Source organism: Colletotrichum abscissum, assembly GCF_030869225.1.
Source record: "Colletotrichum abscissum strain IMI 504890 chromosome Unknown Scaffold_19.1, whole genome shotgun sequence".
Lineage (NCBI taxonomy): Eukaryota > Fungi > Ascomycota > Sordariomycetes > Glomerellales > Glomerellaceae > Colletotrichum > Colletotrichum abscissum.
In genome coordinates this window covers 852,600-871,481 of record NW_026850087.1, presented here as the reverse complement: position 1 = coordinate 871,481, position 18,882 = coordinate 852,600, and the positions used below count along the sequence as shown (strand labels likewise).

Below are 18,882 nucleotides of genomic sequence, written 5' to 3'. Positions count from 1 at the left end.
TCTCATGGTCGTCAGAAGCAGTGCGTTGGAGTGCGGTAACGTTTACGCGCCGACGGCCTCGGGCTCCTTGTTGGCGTCGTAGCCGTACTTCTCCTTGAGAGAGTTGACGAGGGCGACGTACTTTTCCTGGGCCTGCTCAGGGGTGAGGTTGTCGTCGACGACCTTCTGCCACGCGCTCTGCTTCGCCTTGCCCTGCAACCCACGCAAACCAAACGTCAGCTTTCCATCACGTGCCAGAATCGGTTAGGGGGAGCTCGGGTCGGCCCAGATGGTAGTGCTTGCGTACCTTGAGGTCGAACATGCCAGGCTTGGGGGCGCTGGAGATGTCCTCGCCAGTGCTGACCTTGTACAGGCCTATTTTCATCATCATGATATGTTAGCTACGAAAGAAGCCGAGGTAACAGTGGTGGGGCTCGTGGGAAGCGACGCACCGTAGAGCTCGAGAAGCTCGTCGTTGCCGGGCTTGGAGGTAAGCTTCTTGCTGTCGGAGACAGCCTGCTTGAAGGCTTCGCTCTGAGGGGCAGACATGATGTTTTGTTTTTAGGGGGGGTCTTTGGTATAAGGTTTAAAGAGGTTTGCGTGGTTTGTGTAGTAAGTGAGGATATATCCAGGGAAAAGGGATTGTTGAGCTTCTCAGTGTTGGGAGGCGGAGGAAAGGGTTGGACCTTTTGGCGGGGTTAGCAAGGAAGGTCCCACACGCCCGCTTCATCATATGCTCATATGCGCGGGGCAGCTGATGCTGTCATTGGGTCGGCCCTTGCACCTTGTACGTTGCACCTTGTGCCTCTCAGACCTACTGCACCGCCACATGCAATTCGGGTGGATTGCCACAACCTGGAGGAGCATCGGCTCAATGTCAAGCCGCCTTCTCCGTGACATCGGCCCGGGGTTCGAGTACTTGCCTGACCTAGGTAGATTACCTTGAACAAGTCATCGAAGCTACTCGGAGCATCTTTGAACCTTCGCTCTATCCCTGGTTAAACGGTCAGCCTCATCGGCTTCGAGGATGGTTTCTTTGCTCTGCCCGGGTGGAAATGCTCCCCACCCAGTACAATGCTTAGCTACCTAGGCGCTAGCAGCTAGCATCTTCTCTTAACCTGCCGCCTCTAAAGTCGACATTAACCGTTCGACCGTGCTCACGGCACTCGGCAGGACTGACGAACTGTTTGACCGTCCGCCTGGTGCAGCCATCTCTTGCATCTGGCCAAGCAGCCGCCCTGATGCAAAGCAGGACATCCGAGCGCTTCATCTCCCCAGGTTTGATATCGCACGTCTGCAACGATGCACGTCTCTCCAAGCAGAGATGATGGACCAACATCTGAAATGTTCCCAGTCACACATCCGTATTAATAGGATGCATGGCTCGTACCTTAAGCGGAATGAGGGCAACTTGACTACATCGACCAAAGGATGGCTGGCTCTCTCCGGGAGGGTGTTCGGAATCGCTGTTCCCCCCTGACTAACGAAAGTCTGCCTCCCATTGGCAAAGTCACACCAAACGGGCTGATCCGAACTGGACGAATCGGGAGTGACAGCTACACTCGGGTCCGACGAGTATGCCTCGAGAAGGTGCATTGAGGCTCGCTCGAATAGCTATCGACGCGAATAAGAACATCTACCGCGAGGAAACATCGTTGGAAATGGCAAATGGTATCAACAAGCCCTACACCACCAGCAACATTCCCGAGCCTGGACCGACTATCGATGGAGCGAATCCGGTCGAAACTCAACCTTTTGTTTCCGTCTCTTCTTTTTTTGTTTGCTTGTGCAGCTACCAACTGTGCCAACGTCGTCGAATGGCAATCCGTCATATGCGTGGTCTGGGCGTGGGGAAAGCCGAGCGGACAACGGGGGATCGACAGGCCCACCCACCCCAGTGACGGACATGAACAATCCAAAGTGCTTTTTCTGTCTGACCTTACCTACCTTCCTACCAACCACATGTTGTGTTACCCAAACGGCACGGACTTTGAGACTGAAACATGGACCAAAAGTACTAATGGCACCAATTTGCGTTCTTCGTTGGCATTAGCGCAACTTAGTGAGGGGACGCGTATTCCGGACTTACATGAGATAGGATGGGGGGACACAGGATCTATGCCGCAAGGATGCCACCAGGCTTTGATGCATCCCGGGCCCGAGCAAGCTATGGAGGGGAATAAATAGCAGTCGTCTCGCAGCTCTGGTTGAGGGGTGTCTATTGACCTAAAGATACCCAGCAGCTCCTCGACGGGCCCATCACCAAACAGTACTTTGACAAATCGACTAATAACCTCTTTTAGCTCCATCAAGGCGAGTTATTCGTCCATTACTCACCTCATCAAAATCAAGAAGCTCAGAGTCTATTTGAGGACGAGTTGGAATAAGACATAGTCAATATGGTCAAGACTGTCGTCGTTCTCGGCGCCGCGTACGGCGGCCTGGCCGTGGCTCATCGTCTGCTCAAGCACACACGCCAGACAGAGCCGGACCTCAGAGTGATCCTGGTTTCAAAGGTGAGAGAGAATTTTCTACACTATAATTGGCACACATCAAGCTACTTGAAAATTCTCGATTCTCGAAATCGGACGACCTCTACAGAAGCTAGGGGTGTCACCGAGCTCCGGAGGCCCGTGGGGGCGGCGTAAGACAGCTGCAGGCGACCCACACTTATCTCACCTCTGCCTCCATCAGCGTTCAGAGGAGACGAAGCAAAAATGAGATATATGAGGACAGGAGTTGGGCAGTGCCTTGGAAAAACACGAAACGGAAGGGAAAGGAAGTCGTGCGCAAAGGCTGATAAGAAAATGGCAGACAACTCACTTCTACTGGAACATGGGCTCCGTCCGCGCCATCGTGCCGGGCATCGTCAAAGATGACGAAATCTTCCAGCCCATCGAGTCCGGCTTCGCATCCTACCCCAAGGAATCCTTCGAATTCGTCCTCGGCACCGCCACGGGCCTCGATGTGGCCCGCAAATCCGCCCTCGTATCGACCGCGTCCGGCCCCAGGTCCCTGCCATATGACTACCTCGTCCTCGCCACCGGCGCCCGCGCCGCCTCCCCCGACATGCCGTGGAAATCCTCCCATTCCCACGAAGAAACCCTCCGCCTCCTCCACGCGACGGCAGAAAAGGTCAAGTCCGCAAACCACATCGTCGTAGCGGGCGCTGGTCCCACGGGCGTAGAAGTCGCCGCCGAGATCCGCTTCGAGTTCAAGGACAAAGAGGTCCACCTCTTAGCGGCCGAAGACGAGATCCTCGCGGGCGACTCCATCGCGAAACCTGTGCAGAACGAGATTACAAGGCTCGGCGTGCATGTCCGGAAGCACGCGCGCGTCGCGAATTCGCGCCCGCTGCCGGATGGCAAGACCGAGGTTAAGCTCATGAGCGGCGAGGTCATCCGGACGGATCTGTACCTCCCCACCATGGGCCTCGTGCCGAATACGGAGTACCTCGACCCCGGGATGCTGAACGAGCGCAAGTATGTGAATGTGGACGAGTACATGCGCGTCAAGGGCGTCGAGAACGTCTGGGCGTGCGGGGATATCGTCTCGTTTCCGAGGGCGGGCTTCATGCTCACGGATAAGCAGGTTCGTCGCCCCCAACCCCCCTACTCTCTATTTCTCTCACAACCTTCCCCTCTCTCTTGTTGAACATGACTAACTTCTCCCCAAAACGTACCAGGCCGCCGGCGTCGTAAAGAACATTGAGCTCGCACTCAAAGGCAAAGACCAAACCGTCATAAAAGGCATGCCCGTCGACGTCTACGTCTGCGCCACGGGTCGCAGCCGTGGCGCGGGCCGCATCGGCTGGGTCAAGGCCCCTTCTCTCATGATCTGGGCCGTCAAGAGCCGGAACCTGGGGTTGCCCATGGCCGTGCCGTATGCCAACGGCGGCCAGTGGTAAGCTCGTGATGGTGAGCTAGAAGCAGAAGCAGAAGCACGGCTTCTCGGTGTTTGGTGTTTTGATTCATGTAACTACACTTATACGGTTCTATCCAAATAATCTGATATAAACTCGCGGAGAAGCGGCTACTCGTCTGGTCTCAATGCTCTTGCCATTACCTCAATCATTCCCAGCCCCCTATCCTGTACTTGAAAACTGCGCTCTGATCATTCACCAGGACCGATGACTCCTGAATGTCTCCATAGGAGAAGTAGGCCGCCAAAAAAATAATGAGAAAGAAATCCGTTACTTCAATCCCCATGCATTATTTGCTAAGCTTCTATTTTCTACCTCCTGGAAGCACAATCTTCAACTACAAGCCCCGCATACCTCCTCTGCATCTCATCAATCTAAGCAGCGGACCGGCAAACATTATAGTCTTACATGCACGTGAAATATGCATCGAGATGGAATGATCAACTCCCTGAATTGAACGTGAGAAAGGGGTACCCAAACCAGACCGGGCCCGTCATCCCTACCTCGAAAGAAGACAAACATATAAAAGATAACCCAAGCAAGCCGCCCGCCCTGCACCAGAAACAGACGCTGTCAAATTTGGATTTTCCCTCTCCCTCCCTCCTTCACCCCCCCCGCCCCTCCCCCCCCCACCCCCCCCCCCCCCACCCCCTCTCGCACGCACCGCACTGTCCCACCCCCCCCCCCAACTAACACACACATTCACAAACAAACCCCCCCCCCCCCCCCCCCCCCCCCACACACCCACCCGACACACTTGTGCTTCTCCCCCCCCCCCCCCCCCCCCCCCCCCCCCCCCCCCCCCCCCCCCCCCCACCAGCTCTCGTCTTCATCTACTCGACTTCTCATCCTCAATCTCCCTCCGCAGCTGGTCAAGCACACCCTGCCGCGACGCGAGATGCGTCTCGAGACCCTCAACCTGCTCCTTGACCGTCTGCAAATCATCCGCTACCCCCTTCAGCCCACCACCGCCGCCCTGGCCCTTGCCGGCACCGCTCTCGAGGTCCTTGAGCTCCTTGCGCTTGTAGTCGAGCAGCTGCTCGAGCTCGCGCTTGACGAGAGCGGGCTTGCCGTCGCGCTTACCGCCCTTCTTACGCTCGACGTCGGCCTCGATGCGGGCCATCTTCTCGTCCAGTTCCTGCAGCTGCTTCTTGAGGCGGACCTCCTCCCAGTCGTCCGTCTTGGCCGTGGAGAAGTCGGTTCCGCTAGACTTAAAGCCGCTGCGGCCCAGGCGGGTGAGGTACTGGTCGCCAAACTTGGCCTTGCGGCCCGTCGCCGTCGAGTCGTCGGCCTTTGTCGCCCATCGGGAGGCGCCGGGGGTCTGGTTGTCTAGTTGGTAGTCGATCTGGTTGCGCTCAAATGAGGCCCGGAGGGAGGCGGGGACGGTGCGCGGAATGCGGAAGCCTTCGTGGCGGTTGTTCAGGATGTGAAGGAAGGCGAGGCAGGCATCCTTGTTGATGGATTGGCCAGCTGAGGGGTTGATGAGGTTCCAAGCGGAGCGGATGTCGGTGTCGGGAACGTCGAGGGATTCGTAGAGGTCCTCGAGAGCAGTGACTGAAACGAATGCACTGTTAGTAAAAGTAACACGGCGAATAGGGGCCCGCGCAAGTGAACCTACAAGCTACTTGTCCCCGTGCGTCCCGGTTCTCTTGGTATATCGACTCGTACTTGGACTTGTCCGCTGGGCTCATGTACCAGTCGAATCCATCCTTCAGCCCTGGGGAGTCTGGATCGTCGTCGACTTGCTCAAACGCCACTTGCCTTCCTGTGAGCGCGCGATTCGCCTGGACGAGATGTGCCTTGGACTCGGGGACGAGCCAATCGGGGAGTGTCGTCGGGACATCTGAGTATTCCTGCCCATCCGAACGCGATTAGCAACTCTGCGCCATTCTCTCTTCCGCTGCACATCCGACTCAAGGTATACTCACGCCATTCAGGATATCAAAAATAACTCTCATGGCAACGCAAAACTCCTCAAAGTCGAGATTTCCATCATTGTCGACGTCGGCGAGATCCCACACCCTCTCGAGCTGGTTGTCCGTCAGGCCGCTATTCTTCAGCACCGGCGCGGCCTGTTCTCCCGTCAGGAACTGGCCGCCGCCCGTCCGGGTGGAGAAGATGTTCCAGTACGTCTCGATTTCTTGTGCTTCGATGCGAGGAGGCGCCATGATGTGCGGTATGTGTAGATGTGTTCGTGTACACGGAGGAGAGCGTCGGTGGACGGAGGTTGACGAAGGTGGCCGGGCGAGCTTGCTCGGGCTTCGTTCGTGTGGCGGGAACTGCGGTGCGCAGATAGATGATTTTGTCTTAGGAGACTGCTTGATGTAGCAATTCGACGGAGATTTGGAGGATCTCGTGAACCGGAGATGGTGAAGGCTTGGCCGGAGAGGTGTCGTTGTTGCTGAGTGGATCGTCGTTAGGCCGCGTGGGACGGGAGCTCGGCCAAGGATGTGGATTTGGGGTAATCGGCGGGTTGGAAGTGGGAGGCAGTGCTTCTGTAACTTGGCTGAGCGTGCGCTCGGTGAGGGAAGCTCGGTGATGCAAGGTCGACCCACAGTTCGGCGTCACCAACCCCTGTTCACTTAGCTCAGCGCTAACTTACATAATACTGGTGGCATTTCTGACGGTCCGGATCAACGACATCTCACGAAGCAGTTATTACATCACGAACCAAAGTGGACGTCATTTTGGGCAACCTGATATTTTTCCTAACTCACAACAAATCGCACTGATGCGATGGGTATCTCAACAAAATTAAGGGGCCTTTTCCCCAAGAAACCGTTCCCGAATTCCAAATGGGTATCATCCTCCGAACCAATGTCATCTGTAAGCCATCCATAGAGGTATGTGCAAAAGAGAAAGCCACCAGAATCCTGAGTCCTCCCCAATACCGAAACCAAATTCTCCAAGTAGGAGCGCGATATGCAACGAAGACCAAAATCCGTCTCGTTGAAAAAGTGAAAGAAGCAAGAGAAAAGACCGCCGATGTAGCAAGAAAGATCTCGCAAACCAGGAGACCCGATGGCCGTATGTCTGGCATCTTGGGTCAACTTTTCTGCTGTAATGGTGTTCTTTTGTTTTTTTTGTGCTTTTTTCTTTTATGGTGCCTTATAGTAGGCAGAGTATGTCCCGCGATGCAATTGATGTATTCTTGCCGTCGAGCCAGGCTTGCAACCTTTCGCTTCTTGACACTTTGATGTTCATCGATGCTACTAGATCGCTGTAGGAATTCTCTAGCAAGGTCATCGGCCGAATCACTTGTCTGCCTGTTCGTTTTCTTTGCGCTTCTGAGCGGCGGCGGCCTTCTCAGCTTCAATTTCTCTGCGAATGCTAGCGGTAACGCCCGGGAATGGGGTTGGCGCAGCCTTCGGCTTGTAATGAAGCGAGTAGATGCTGTTGGGCCACGAAGCCATGTTCATAGCAATGCGCTCTCGGGCAAGCTGCATGGCAACGTCAGAAGGCCACCCCTTCTCGACCATCTTCAAGGCATAGTCCGCGCCATCGGGCACCGATACCCAAAACTCCTCGTATGTCTCATACTGAGGAGGGAACAACCTACCAAGCTTGTCCAGGCGAGGAGGTCCTGGGGCCTTGAGATCGAATTTGCTCGAAGAGTTGTTTGAGGCAGCAGTATGCGATGATTGCTGGAAAGACGAGCGTTTCAGAGCTGGCGCTATGGCTGGCATGGAGGGCTCTAGGATCTCGATGTCGGGTTGGGGTGTAAGTGCCGGAGGGCGAGAACAAGCTCCAGGAAGCGATGACTGACGCTCGACAGTAGCAGACGGCTGCACTGTAGAAGTTGACGACGCGGGCATACGCTCTTGGCTTCCCGGCTGACGACCGTGAGTTGTGAAATCGGTCGCTAGAGCAGAGAATGGGTTCGGATTCGAATAGGGACTAGGGACCGAGGATTGACGCAGCTCACTAGCTGACGACTGCATGCGTAAAGCAGAAGCCGTGGGCATACGCTCTTGAATTTCATCCTGACGACGACTATACTCTGTGGGTGCAGTTTCCATAGCAGTGTATGAGTTCGAAGGTTGATAGGCTCTAGGAGTCGACGATTGACGCGGCTCAGCAGCAGATGGACGCGTGCCAAAAGAATCAGGATGAGGTGTGCGCTCAAAGCTTGTCTGTTGACGGACACCAGCTCTAGGTTCGGGCGCCGGAAAAGTAGCGTATGAACTCAAAGGCTCATAGGCTCCAGGAAGCGAGGATTGACGCAAGTTAGTACCAGACGGTCTCATCTCAGTAATGAAAGACGCGGGCATACGCTCGTAGCTCGTCGTTGGACGAACGTCAGCTCTGAAGTCGGTATATGAGCTCGAAGGCTCATTGCTGTATCTAGAGACTGGGGTCATTCTGTCCTGGTACTGGGCAATTCTCTGCACGTGAGGCTGATCAACGCTAGCTTGACGGCTGCTCTCGGTAGACTGGTTCGTCTTCGGTTTGTTTCGATGTCTCCGACTCGGCACGGCACCTTTGGCCGCCTGCGGGAGCATTGGCTCGGTGCTGGGAACTGGGTTGTTCGCCGGAGGTGTAGCAGCGTTCAGAACGGGAGAACTGTTCGCGGGGGTCTGCATAGTCGTCGACTGGTTTGTAGCTCGCTTCACGGTAGCTTGGCTCGCGGTAGCTTGATTCGCAGCAGCTTGATTCGCAGCAGCTTGATTCGCAGCAGCTTGATTCGCAGCAGCCTGATTCGCAGCAGCAGCAGCCTGCGCGGCAGCGATGTTTTCAGGTCTGGGATACTTGCGGGGACGTCCTCGGCCACGCTTGACGGGTATAAGTACTCCGTCAGGACCCATCACCTGCGGTTGGGGCAGAACGGCCGCAGCCTTCTTCGCAGGGCGGGCTCTCTTGGGCTTGGGAACATAGTCACCATCGCTGTCATCAGCCGCACGTTTGCGGGATGGCTTGGTAGAGCTCTTGGTGGATGGAGCTTCGGGACTATCCATGCCCATAGCCGGAGTTCGGGCTGTGTTGGTGTTTCTCGAGGGAGGAGCGACCACGGGTCTCGCTGGAGTAGCAGCCATAGGTCTCGCAGATTCATCAGTCAAGTCAATGACAGTGCGTGGGCGCGAGTCTCTGGCGACAACCGCAGGGGTGTTGTGGAAAGTGATTTCTTCCTGGACTGAAGGCGTGGGAGCCTTCAATGCGAAGCGAGGCTCTTTCTCTGTAGATACCGCGGACACCTCAGAGCTTCCAGTGACTCTAGATACCTTCGAAGCCTCAGAGATTGTAGAGCTCTGGGGAATATTGGCGACTGCAGAAAATTCGGGGGCTTCGAAGAGCTTGGGGGCATGAGAGACCGCAGGTGCTTCAGAGACTTCAGACACTCCAGGAGCTCCAGACGTATCGGTTCTCGGCGTCGGATGCGAAGGCTCCATGTTCAAGTTGGAGTTCGGGGTGGCGCTCGGGTTGGCGTTCGCGGCGGCTTTCGAGTTCGCGTTGGAGTTCGTGTTGGAGTTCGCTTTGGAGTTCGCGTTGGAGTTCGCGTTCGAGTTGGCATTCAAGTTGACGTTCGAGTCCTCCTCAGTATTGTTCTCCTGCTGGCTGGCCTCCGGAGCAACACTCTGGTGAGCAGTCGCCTGGATAGCGGGCACCTCCGGTCGAACAACTGGAAGTAACATCTCGTCGACGAACCAATCGGGGTGGTTGCTGTAGAGATGTTTCTTGTAGTCAGCTGACTGGAAATATTCGTAGGCAGGTGAGTCGGAAGGCTTCCTGTTGGGGTCCACCTCATCAATATAAGAAATGAAGGGCTGAGGCACCGCTGAGCTTGCGCTCTGTGGAGTCGACTGGTCCTCATCATGAGCCTGCAATACGGGGAGAGACGGGTTCGTAGAGATGCGAGTATGGTCCACGGGCAGCTCTGGCTCTGCGAAGAAGGGGCAGGGCATGAGATCCTCTGCCTCGGGCAGGAGTCCTTCGAAGTGGAACAAGGGGTCGGCCGGCAGATTGTTGTCTTGAGCCTCGTGGGATGCTTCTTTGAGTGCTTGATCATCGGGAAGCGGGTACTCCTCATATTGATCATACTCCTGCGCCTGAGTGACTTCAAGGTTGCCATCAGCAGCAGACTGAAAGCTCTCATAGGAGACAGCGGGGCGGTTGCGATACTTGTGGACTTCGGTGGGATTGTAAAGCTCGTCCATGTCCAAGTTATCAAAAACCCATGCATACTGCTGACCGTTAGCCCAGTTCTCGTCTTAACTTCAAAGGCGAGAGCCACCGAGGTTCACGTCAAGAACAACGGACGAATTACAAAGGAAGACATAGAGATGAAAGAATAAGAAGGAGCTTACCTGATTGTTCTCGCCAAACATTGGGTTGTTTGGAGCGTATACTTGACCGGCACTGTGAGGCTCACTCACTGACTCTGGAGTAGGAGTGCCATGCTGCTCTGTGGGATTGGTCGCAGACGATGTGCTCGCCTGGCTGCCCTTCGTCAGATCCAAAGGAGGGAGGTATGCTTGAATCTGCAATACCCTGTTCACCAACTCATGGTACTTCTCGTCGTACTGATCGTGCCAAGTTTGCGATCCGTTATGACTAGGATTGTCGATGTCGTGCACATTTGGACCATTCTTGCCTTTCTCAAGGATGGCAATGCAGGAGGCCAGAATCTCCCGCTCAATTGGAATCTGGAGGAAGCCCTCTGAGATCCCGCGGCACTTCTCAAGTCCTCGGATGTGCTCGCCTAATCCTGTTTGGCACAAGTACTGGCAGGCTCTCTCGTACTCGTCGGGCTTGATGGTGTGAGTGGGAAGATCCGGCTGGTGCAGAAAATTCACGCCGTCTCTCGATGGCCCTTGGCCATGGATCAGGTCGAGGAGCTCAGAGACGCCCATCTTGTCGCAGGTCTCTGCCCACCCCTGGATCAGGCGGTGGTACTGGATGTAGGCCACAACAAAGTCAATGACATCTGGAGTGGTTAAGCCCAGAGCCCAGGTTGCCGAAGCAAAGGTCTTGGAGTCACAAAGGACCTCCAGCAAGACCCATTGGGCGCCGTGGCTGAGGTGAGCCCAGGCAATGGGCTCAACCTCCCCAGGCTCTGGGCTGCCCCAGTCCATGTTTGTCGAGAGCCCCTCGCCCTCGTCCTCGCCCTTGGCCTCACGCACGCCCTCCGGCCGCTCATCCTCCTCCTTCTCCTCTGCGGCTTATTAGCGGGATATACGATGAGTAGGAGTAAGAAGTAATTACCGTCGTCACTGAAGTGCTCGGGGGAGGGGTTCTGCTCTCGCAGCCAGGCGTCCAGCTCGCCCCGGTCTCTCGCCTCTACATACTCATCCCCCGGACCGCGCTGGTCCAGGGGGATGGTTGGGAAGGACGCCCAACGAGCCGCGCCGGGGTCAAAGACCGGGTCTGGGTGAACCCAGGCCGGCCTTTGAACCCCGAGCGCATACGGCTCCTGGTACCTACCCCTCTGAACTGCCTGAGTTGAGCGCCGCAGCGCACGCTTCCGGCCGCCCGCTTCCTCCATCTTTCGATGGGTATTAGTATGCGATATTCCCCTGGGGGGCGGATTGGGAGAGCAGCAGCGACTACTTACTTCAGTGGTGATGGTGAGTGTGATGAATTTGAAATGGTGGATGAGGCAAAGTGAGAGGTAAGTGGGAAAAGTGAGGTGCGGGTTGAGAGAGTGAGAGAGTAGGGCTTGTGTGAGAGTGAAAATATGGGTTGTTGACAGCCAAGTGAGATTGTTTTGACCAGAAATCTCGCGTTCGTGAGAGGGATGTATGAAGAAGGAGCAGTGGGGCCTGGAAGAAAAAATCAATGAGGCGGCTGCTCCTTCCTCGTTGTCATGGAAGGGTTGAGTGTAGGGTGAAGTGAGATGAGATGAGTCCTGCGACCTGAGGTTCACCGGACGTCGGTCTCTCCCCATGGGATAGCCTCATGCAGGCTTGTTTACTGGCCCAGGGGGTCAATTTCTATCCCGGTGGCATGGTATAGTTGCACTGAGGGTGACTACAGCGAATTGGTCTTTTCTATATCATGATTCGCATCCTTTCGATGGGTGATCTATCTACCGAGGAAACACTGAGAATACGACAATAACAGCCCGTGGCCTATCCTAAAAGAAGAATGAGTAAATAATATCTATGTGAAAGTTCCATGAGACCAATTTGACCTGCATACTTGTCTATTACGTAAATAGTTCAGACCATAGTCATTATATGTGTGACCTTTTGTACTGGGCGTGTCTATCTACGCAACAAATCATCTTAGAATGGGCGCAATTTGAGATAGTGTAAATGCTGGAATCTGATAGCGGTGAAAGCAGGTCTAAACTGCCCTGAGAGAAAGTCGTTGCCGACTGAAACGGGTATACTGACTGACACCTTTGACGCCTATCCATGTTCCCAAAGCAAAGTTCTAATTCCCCATAATGAGTCTGCCCCTAATGACGGCTGAAGGCGGTCTTCCTGCTGACGCCAAAATCACTGATGCAATGCCTCCGCTACAAATTTCTTCAGCTCCAGGTCTCTGCGATCGACTAGAGTCGCCCCTACGCGACTGTATCCCGATCACGAAACGGGACAAATTTGCCCCTGTCCTGGTACCGCTCACGATCCGCGGCGAATGTCTCATATCCTCCGCCCTGCCTGTCCTCGTCGTCAAGAGTTGTTTCGATACCGCGCTTGCCGCCTCTACCGGTGTGTCCTTGCGACTGGCCGGCTCGAGGAACATCTCTGGTCACATCAGAGACACTTCTTTGGGCATTGAGGATGTCTTCGTATGCTTGTAGCATCCTCTTCCCATCCTCGTCGAAGTTGGCGGAGAATCGTTGCATGGAGACAAATTGCACGGATGAGATCATATCCTTTCCGTACATGGTCATGATGTAAGCTGCAGCAACGAAAGCTGACCGGTCGTTTCCAGTTTCGCAAACAAGGAGAATCTTGCCACTCCTGAAGCTTTCATCATCGACTGCCATCCGGCCTTCCTGCGCACCCACAACTTGACTGCGATACACGTCGATCAAATGCCCATTGATTTTCCTCACCACCTCTGGGAAGCCACGGATCAATTCAGAGTTGTCCAAGACGTCTAAATATTCGACTTGTATGCCGAGCTTCTGCGCTACCTTGTCGACACTCATCAGTCGAGCTTGAGCCACCCTGGCATGTCGTGTAACAATGACCATGGTGATTCCCTCCTTGGCAAGCCAAGCTTCGTCGCGAGCAACAGATAACGGACCGAGATATAGGAAGTCCAGGAGCGTCTGTGCCTTTCGTCGAGCCTCGTAGTTCCAGCCAACTGACCTGTCTGTGGCAGTCTGTGTCTTGTCCCGAGTTATGATCCTGAGATCCTCGCTCGTAAGGCGCATGGCATCGACATTGTTGAATGAGGGGGTAAAGGCGCAAGTAGCGTTGCCTTTAGCAAATGTCATGGGAATGGGTATATAGGGAGGACTGGGGGGTCTGTGGCTATACGGAGCTGTGGCGATGGCATGCTCTTTCGGCTCCTGGGGTTCCTCCATGTTTGCTGATGCTCAATGCGGGGTTTAATGAAAAGCAGTCGGCAATGAGATGTGTTTCGTTGCGGGAGTGCAAGACGCACTGACTCGAGGCAAGCAGTGCAAGGTGCCTTTGTTCGCAGTGTTCGTATGTTGCTTATACTGTCTTGGCACACAAGCAAAGCTAGATTGCCGAAAAGTTGATCAAGCGAAGGAATGGGAATCAAAGCAACGTTCCGGGCCCAGTTATGAGTGAAATCGAAAAGGATAAGACGTTGGCTGAAGCGGTGGTGGTTTGGATGATGTTGATGTAAAGTTGAGAGGTGGAGTAGGAAAGTACAGAATCTGGGTTGCAGGCTTGCGGGAGGTGTCGTATCGGCAGACTGGGCCGGAGCGAGCTTAGACCCCCTGTGCGGCGGGCGTCTGTACATACAAACCCGCCCCACTCTGAAGCCTAGACCCATCGGAGACGTCCTGGAAGCAACCTGACCATGTGCCAATCCCAATTCCAACGTCGCTTCCCCAGAGCAGAACCTTTATGGAACGGTTACTTGCCGTCGCATGCACGCCAGTGACATCACCTCAGTATACTCCTTACCTGCCAAGGTTCGCAAGTGTACCTTAAGGCAGGAACGAGGGCAAGACTGCAGTTGAGAGGCATCTTTGGGCGGGGCCCATGCAGCTAATTTGATTAGATAACCAGGCGACTGACTTATGCAGGTACCTACTTGAGTTTTCTGGAGACCTTAGTCGAGCCATCTTTCCACGGAGCCTCCCAGAGATGGCAACCTGCCTCTTAGACCGTGTCAAGTCAAGTCATTGAGAGTTTAATTCAAGCTGACTTTCTCTGTCGCCAAAGAAGACGCCAGTGGGCGACCAGGACCACTTGCTGACCGTTCGTTGAGCCAAAGCCTTCACTGGGATATCAACTGTATGACTGAATGCAAAATGTAAGCTTGCCGCACACCAAGACGCAAAGGCGATGCTGCTCTTCTTTACTAGACAATCCAGATAGCGAGTCTAATCCGATAGTGTAATGAATGAGGGTTTCAGCCTGTATCAGAAATAACTTCCGTGTAGACTTATTAGTGAAAAATGATACCAATCAAATATCGATATCTCGCCATCCGCCTATGGGTCCCTCCTTCCAGGTTCCGGATGAACTGTACTGTTGATGATGCGGCCGCCTTTTCGTAGCAAAGAATGACTACACGCGATTGCTGAACAGCTGCTCGAAAGCCCGCCATTCGGCTTTACGGACTACCCTCTCTGCCGTAAATGGGCCGGAAAATAAGAGCGCCAAAGGGCAATTCGATCATATAAGCAACTTCCACGGGCGAGCATGATGAGACGTATTTTTATCGCATGAAAGCATCATCTATTCAAAATACGTAGGGCATCATAACTAATATCATGCGTATGCATCATTCATCCAGCCGTTTACAACTCCTCGGAAACCTGGCCTTGCTTCTCCAGAGCGGCGAAGTCGGTGAAGCCAAGCTCGTACACGAGGCCAAGAGTCATCTTGGCGTGCTCAAGCATGTGGTCAAACGACAAGTACTTAATGTTGTCATCGGTGCTGTGAATGTGCTTGTCAGAGTCCTCGAAGGCAGACTCGATCACGAAGGCGGAGGGGTAGCCAGCCTTGCTTGCAGAGGCATGGTCGGAGCAGGCGTATCCACACTTGGTCTCGACGTAGGGAACCTTGCAGTACTGCAGTTATGTGAGTACAAGCTCGTGCCAGCAACTATGGGGTTCATTTTGACTTACCTCGACGATGACCTTCTTGATGAAGCCGGTCAAGCCGGGATCAACAAAGTCGGTAATGACACCGACGCTCTCAGGCTTTCCAGCATCGAGCGTTCCTTGAACAAATCCAGTCATGTCCTGCTGGAGCATGGCCTTGATGTCGCGTCCATCCTGCTCGTAGGACGAGAAAATGGCCTGGCTACCAAGCAGACCGCCCTCCTCGGCGCTGTACCAGTGGAACTCGATGGTGTTGTCAGCCTTGCCAGAAATGACATCCTTGGACTTAAGGAGGGTGCGGAAAGCCTCGAGAATGGTCATGGAACCACTGCCATCGTCATCGGCACCGGGCGCGGCGAGAATGGAAGGCAGCCACAGGTTGATGGAATCCTGGTGCGCACCGATGACGACGGTGCTGTTAGACTTGCCCGGGATGGTGACAATGATGGAGCTCTGTTGCCAGGTGTGGGGGAAGGCCTCGGCGTAGACGTGCTTGTCGGCACCAGCGTCCTTGATGATGGTGTTCAGCTTTGCCAGAAGCCATTCGGAAGACTGGCGGCCGTAGTCGGACTTGAAGTAGCGGGTGTGGAAGCTCGTGAACTTCTCCAGGTTGGTCTGGATCTCCTTCTTGTCAAGGTCCTTGATGAGAGGCTTAACCTTGTCCTGGAGGCGACACTTCTCGGGGAAGACGCTCTTCTTCGTCTTGGTGTGGAGGCGGTTTGCACCGAATTCCTTGTGGTCGGTGATATCGAAGAAGCGGTTTCCGTTCTGCGAGGCGTCATGTCAGCACTTCTGCAAATAAAAGGAGCGGTGATGAGGGGAACCGTACTCTACGAAGCTCCCACTTCTCCTCCTCAGTCACCCAGCGAGTGTTGCCTGGGGCGAGTTCGATCAGGTACTTCTCGGGCTCGGAGCCGGCGGGATACAGCTGGACACGGTTGATCTCCTCCTCAGCAACAAAGCGAGCGCTGACCGAGTGGGCCAGCACGGCAAGAGGCAAAGCTTTGGCGACCTTCATCTTGAATGAATAGTATGGGTTGGTGATGATACAATCTGGGGATGATGTGGGAGGTATGTAAGGTACTCAGGTGGATGTTGTTGAAGGGGACGGGAAGATGGCTGGCGTCATGTCGGCAGCACTGATAGGTGCCTAGATAAGATAAGGTAGCTAAGCGTCAGCAGCTGGAGGTCTGCGACAGCTGGGCAAGCTCCCCTGTCTCGAATCCATCCTCACACATTCCCCGCGGGTTGCCTGGGTGCCTGGCACGCCACCAATGCTTGCAAGCGGGTACCTTGCCTCAGGTACGTACCTCGGATGTCCGTAAGACCGGAACAGATGAGATGCCTTACCTAATCATCCAGCTCCCATCCAGTAGGTACCTGACTGAACAGTTTCCTTCGCCTTCATCTGGCAACACACAGTTATGTAAAGTTGCCACTGCTATAACATTGTTGACGGGTTCCTTGAAAGATTCAATCTCGCTGTTTCGCAGCGTGTTTCCTGCAGACAACGTGGGTTATTATTACCCTTCTGTTTTAGGCGGACCCCCAAGGTATTCGGGCGACCCGATGGAAAGCTCCAAGGTAGGTAGGTACCTTACGGCTTACCTTTATGAGCAACTTTCGGCTCAGCGAGCCAATCAATGCGGGCACCTTGTGATCATGCTTAGCCATCAGTCACCCTGAGATTCTTCATCGCCTCCCGCCAAAAAGGAAAGAAGAATACATGCAACACCAGGCATTCGCCGGTCGTCTCCGACCCGACTACTACTCTGGCCCTCGCCGGTTTATCTAGGAGAGAGCGGACGGGATCTCGAGTTCTCCAGCGGGTGTGGTCGCATGTACTTGGGTTGGCGCCTGGGGAAGGCCAATTCCGCATCGCACTGGGCTACCGGCACTTACTGCTGACGGATGCTGGAGCGTGTCGGAGCGGGTCTACGTGCCCCATAATGTCTCGGACTCGGCGTCTGGTCCGTTGGAGGATCGCGGGGCCTCTCTGTACTTAGTAGGCACTCATCGGATACCTTGACTACTTACCCAAAAGATGCTGAAAATTCTGTCGTAAGATCATTAGACCCGTAGCCCAAAATTAATCGCATGGTGGGTTTGTCAGCATGAAAAGACACACACGGTATCACCCGTTTCCAAGCCTGCCCGTCGTCCCGTTCGTGTGGAGCTTCGGTGCTCATCGGACACCAGTACCGACTTACCTCTTTAAGCTCGTCTGAACACCAAACATCGACAGCCGCTACCTTACAACATGGAGTGCTGTCCCGAACTTCCGACAACGTTTAATGGGCGAACAGACGCCGGGCTTGGACCTGTTCCTTTGCCATCCTCAGGCAGTAAATGATATCATGAGGGGAGCAACCGCAGGTTCCCCAAGCACATCCCCGCCGCGTGTATAAAGTGCCGGTTGCAGCCGGCGCGCATTCCTAGTGAGATGACCTGCATGTGTTCCTCCTGCATTCGTCCGACCTTGTGAGCCAAGCTAGGTAGGCTCACGATATATCTCGACGACATCTCTTGAATCTAGCCATCTCACACACCAGCACCACATCCATCTAAGCTCAATCGCGCACGAAACGAGTGCTGCCTTCTAAGATGGCGGCCTCCAAATCCGAGAAGCCAAGCTTCGACCTCATCAAGCGCGGCGTCAAAAAGTCCAATGTGCCAGGAACCCTCACCTTCCTCGGCCTCCGCGGTCTCGACCCCTTCTTCCAATACAAGCTCGTCGCCGGCGGCTGGGGCGCCGCCGCCCTCGCCAAAATCGGCATCAACACCATCCCCCTCAACGTAGCCGCCCTCTCCACGACAGGCGTCGCCATCCTCGACGACCTCCACCTGCCGCTCCCGCACCTCATCCTCCTCGGCATGTCCGTCGGCTCCTTCGTCAAACAAGCCTACTGGCTCGTCGGCATCTCCGCCGAGGAATTCCCGCCGTCCTCCGCTGTTGGCGTGAGCTTCTACAACACCCTCGTCAACAGCGCAAACTCCCTGCTCCTCCTCGCGGCGTCCACCTCCGTCCTGACCTCCCCGCGCGACTTCCCGGGTACCTCTCTCCCCTACCAGGTCGTCTTGGGAAGCGTCCTCTACGGCGTCGGCATGTTCCTCGAGACGGCGTCCGAGTGGCAGCGCAAGCAGTTCAAGGCCCGGCCCGAGAATAAGGGCAAGGTCATGCGCGGCGGGCTCTGGAAGCTGGCGCGGCACATCAACTACGGCGGGTACGCGCTCTGGAGGGCGGGGTACTGCATGGCGGCGTCAGGCTTCATCGGGGGTACGATCATGGGCGTGTGGCAGGCGGTGGACTTCCTCACGCGCGGCGTGCCGGCGTTGAATGAGTACTGCTCCAAGCGGTACGGCGAGCAATGGGTTGACTTCAAGAGGGAAGTGCCCTGGGTTCTGCTTCCCGGTATTTACTAGTTTGCCGTAGATGGTACAACCATAATACTTTTCCCACATATGCAATCGCTGGTGGCCTTCTGGGAACAAGTATGGCCAAATGATGAGAGTCTGAAATGAATCCCGATCATCGAGATGTGTTGTCTTGACTGAGCCGAAGAATCATGTCTTGAACGAGGCTGGTTTATATACATAGACCTTTCGGCCAAGATATGCGAGTTTCCCGTAATGCAGTCCTGCCGTAGCATCATAAACGAACCCAATGCTCATGAAAAGACGAAAAGGGGGCCGTTGGCGCATGCCACCACCTAGATACCCCGGACGGGTAACATATAAGAAACAAGTGAGCCCCCTTTTCCCAACAGCTACAGCCATG

At 54.9% G+C, this 18,882-nt stretch overlaps 7 protein-coding genes across 7 annotated transcripts; 2 read left to right on the top strand and 5 right to left on the bottom strand.

Annotated features, from left to right (window-relative positions):
- Positions 1-42: 42 nt before the first annotated feature.
- On the bottom strand, positions 43-528 carry CABS01_08586 (acyl CoA binding protein; the record flags this gene model as incomplete). The annotated part of the gene is made up of 3 exons (XM_060541945.1): positions 43-192; positions 287-354; positions 432-528. 3 exons carry the CDS (start codon positions 526-528, stop codon positions 43-45), a joined length of 315 nt encoding a protein of 104 aa, XP_060402102.1.
- Positions 529-2,378: 1,850 nt separating this feature from the next.
- Positions 2,379-3,886, top strand: CABS01_08585 (uncharacterized protein; the record flags this gene model as incomplete). Its single annotated transcript, XM_060541944.1, has 3 exons — positions 2,379-2,495; positions 2,794-3,570; positions 3,665-3,886. The coding sequence occupies 3 exons, from the start codon at positions 2,379-2,381 to the stop codon at positions 3,884-3,886; spliced, it is 1,116 nt and encodes a 371-aa protein (XP_060402101.1).
- An 844-nt stretch (positions 3,887-4,730) lies between these two features.
- Positions 4,731-6,069, bottom strand: CABS01_08584 (uncharacterized protein; the record flags this gene model as incomplete). Its single annotated transcript, XM_060541943.1, has 3 exons — positions 4,731-5,455; positions 5,520-5,754; positions 5,830-6,069. The coding sequence occupies 3 exons, from the start codon at positions 6,067-6,069 to the stop codon at positions 4,731-4,733; spliced, it is 1,200 nt and encodes a 399-aa protein (XP_060402100.1).
- A 1,086-nt stretch (positions 6,070-7,155) lies between these two features.
- Positions 7,156-11,381, bottom strand: CABS01_08583 (uncharacterized protein; the record flags this gene model as incomplete). The annotated part of the gene is made up of 3 exons (XM_060541942.1): positions 7,156-10,080; positions 10,204-11,051; positions 11,102-11,381. The coding sequence occupies 3 exons, from the start codon at positions 11,379-11,381 to the stop codon at positions 7,156-7,158; spliced, it is 4,053 nt and encodes a 1,350-aa protein (XP_060402099.1).
- Positions 11,382-12,407: 1,026 nt separating this feature from the next.
- CABS01_08582 (dual specificity phosphatase) lies at positions 12,408-13,382 on the bottom strand (the record flags this gene model as incomplete). Its single annotated transcript, XM_060541941.1, has 1 exon — positions 12,408-13,382. The coding sequence occupies one exon, from the start codon at positions 13,380-13,382 to the stop codon at positions 12,408-12,410; it is 975 nt and encodes a 324-aa protein (XP_060402098.1).
- Positions 13,383-14,798: 1,416 nt separating this feature from the next.
- CABS01_08581 (peptidase family M28) lies at positions 14,799-16,122 on the bottom strand (the record flags this gene model as incomplete). Its single annotated transcript, XM_060541940.1, has 3 exons — positions 14,799-15,071; positions 15,129-15,872; positions 15,934-16,122. The coding sequence occupies 3 exons, from the start codon at positions 16,120-16,122 to the stop codon at positions 14,799-14,801; spliced, it is 1,206 nt and encodes a 401-aa protein (XP_060402097.1).
- A 1,586-nt stretch (positions 16,123-17,708) lies between these two features.
- Positions 17,709-18,527, top strand: CABS01_08580 (uncharacterized protein; the record flags this gene model as incomplete). Its single annotated transcript, XM_060541939.1, has 1 exon — positions 17,709-18,527. One exon carries the CDS (start codon positions 17,709-17,711, stop codon positions 18,525-18,527), a length of 819 nt encoding a protein of 272 aa, XP_060402096.1.
- Between the last annotated feature and the right edge of the window lie 355 nt (positions 18,528-18,882).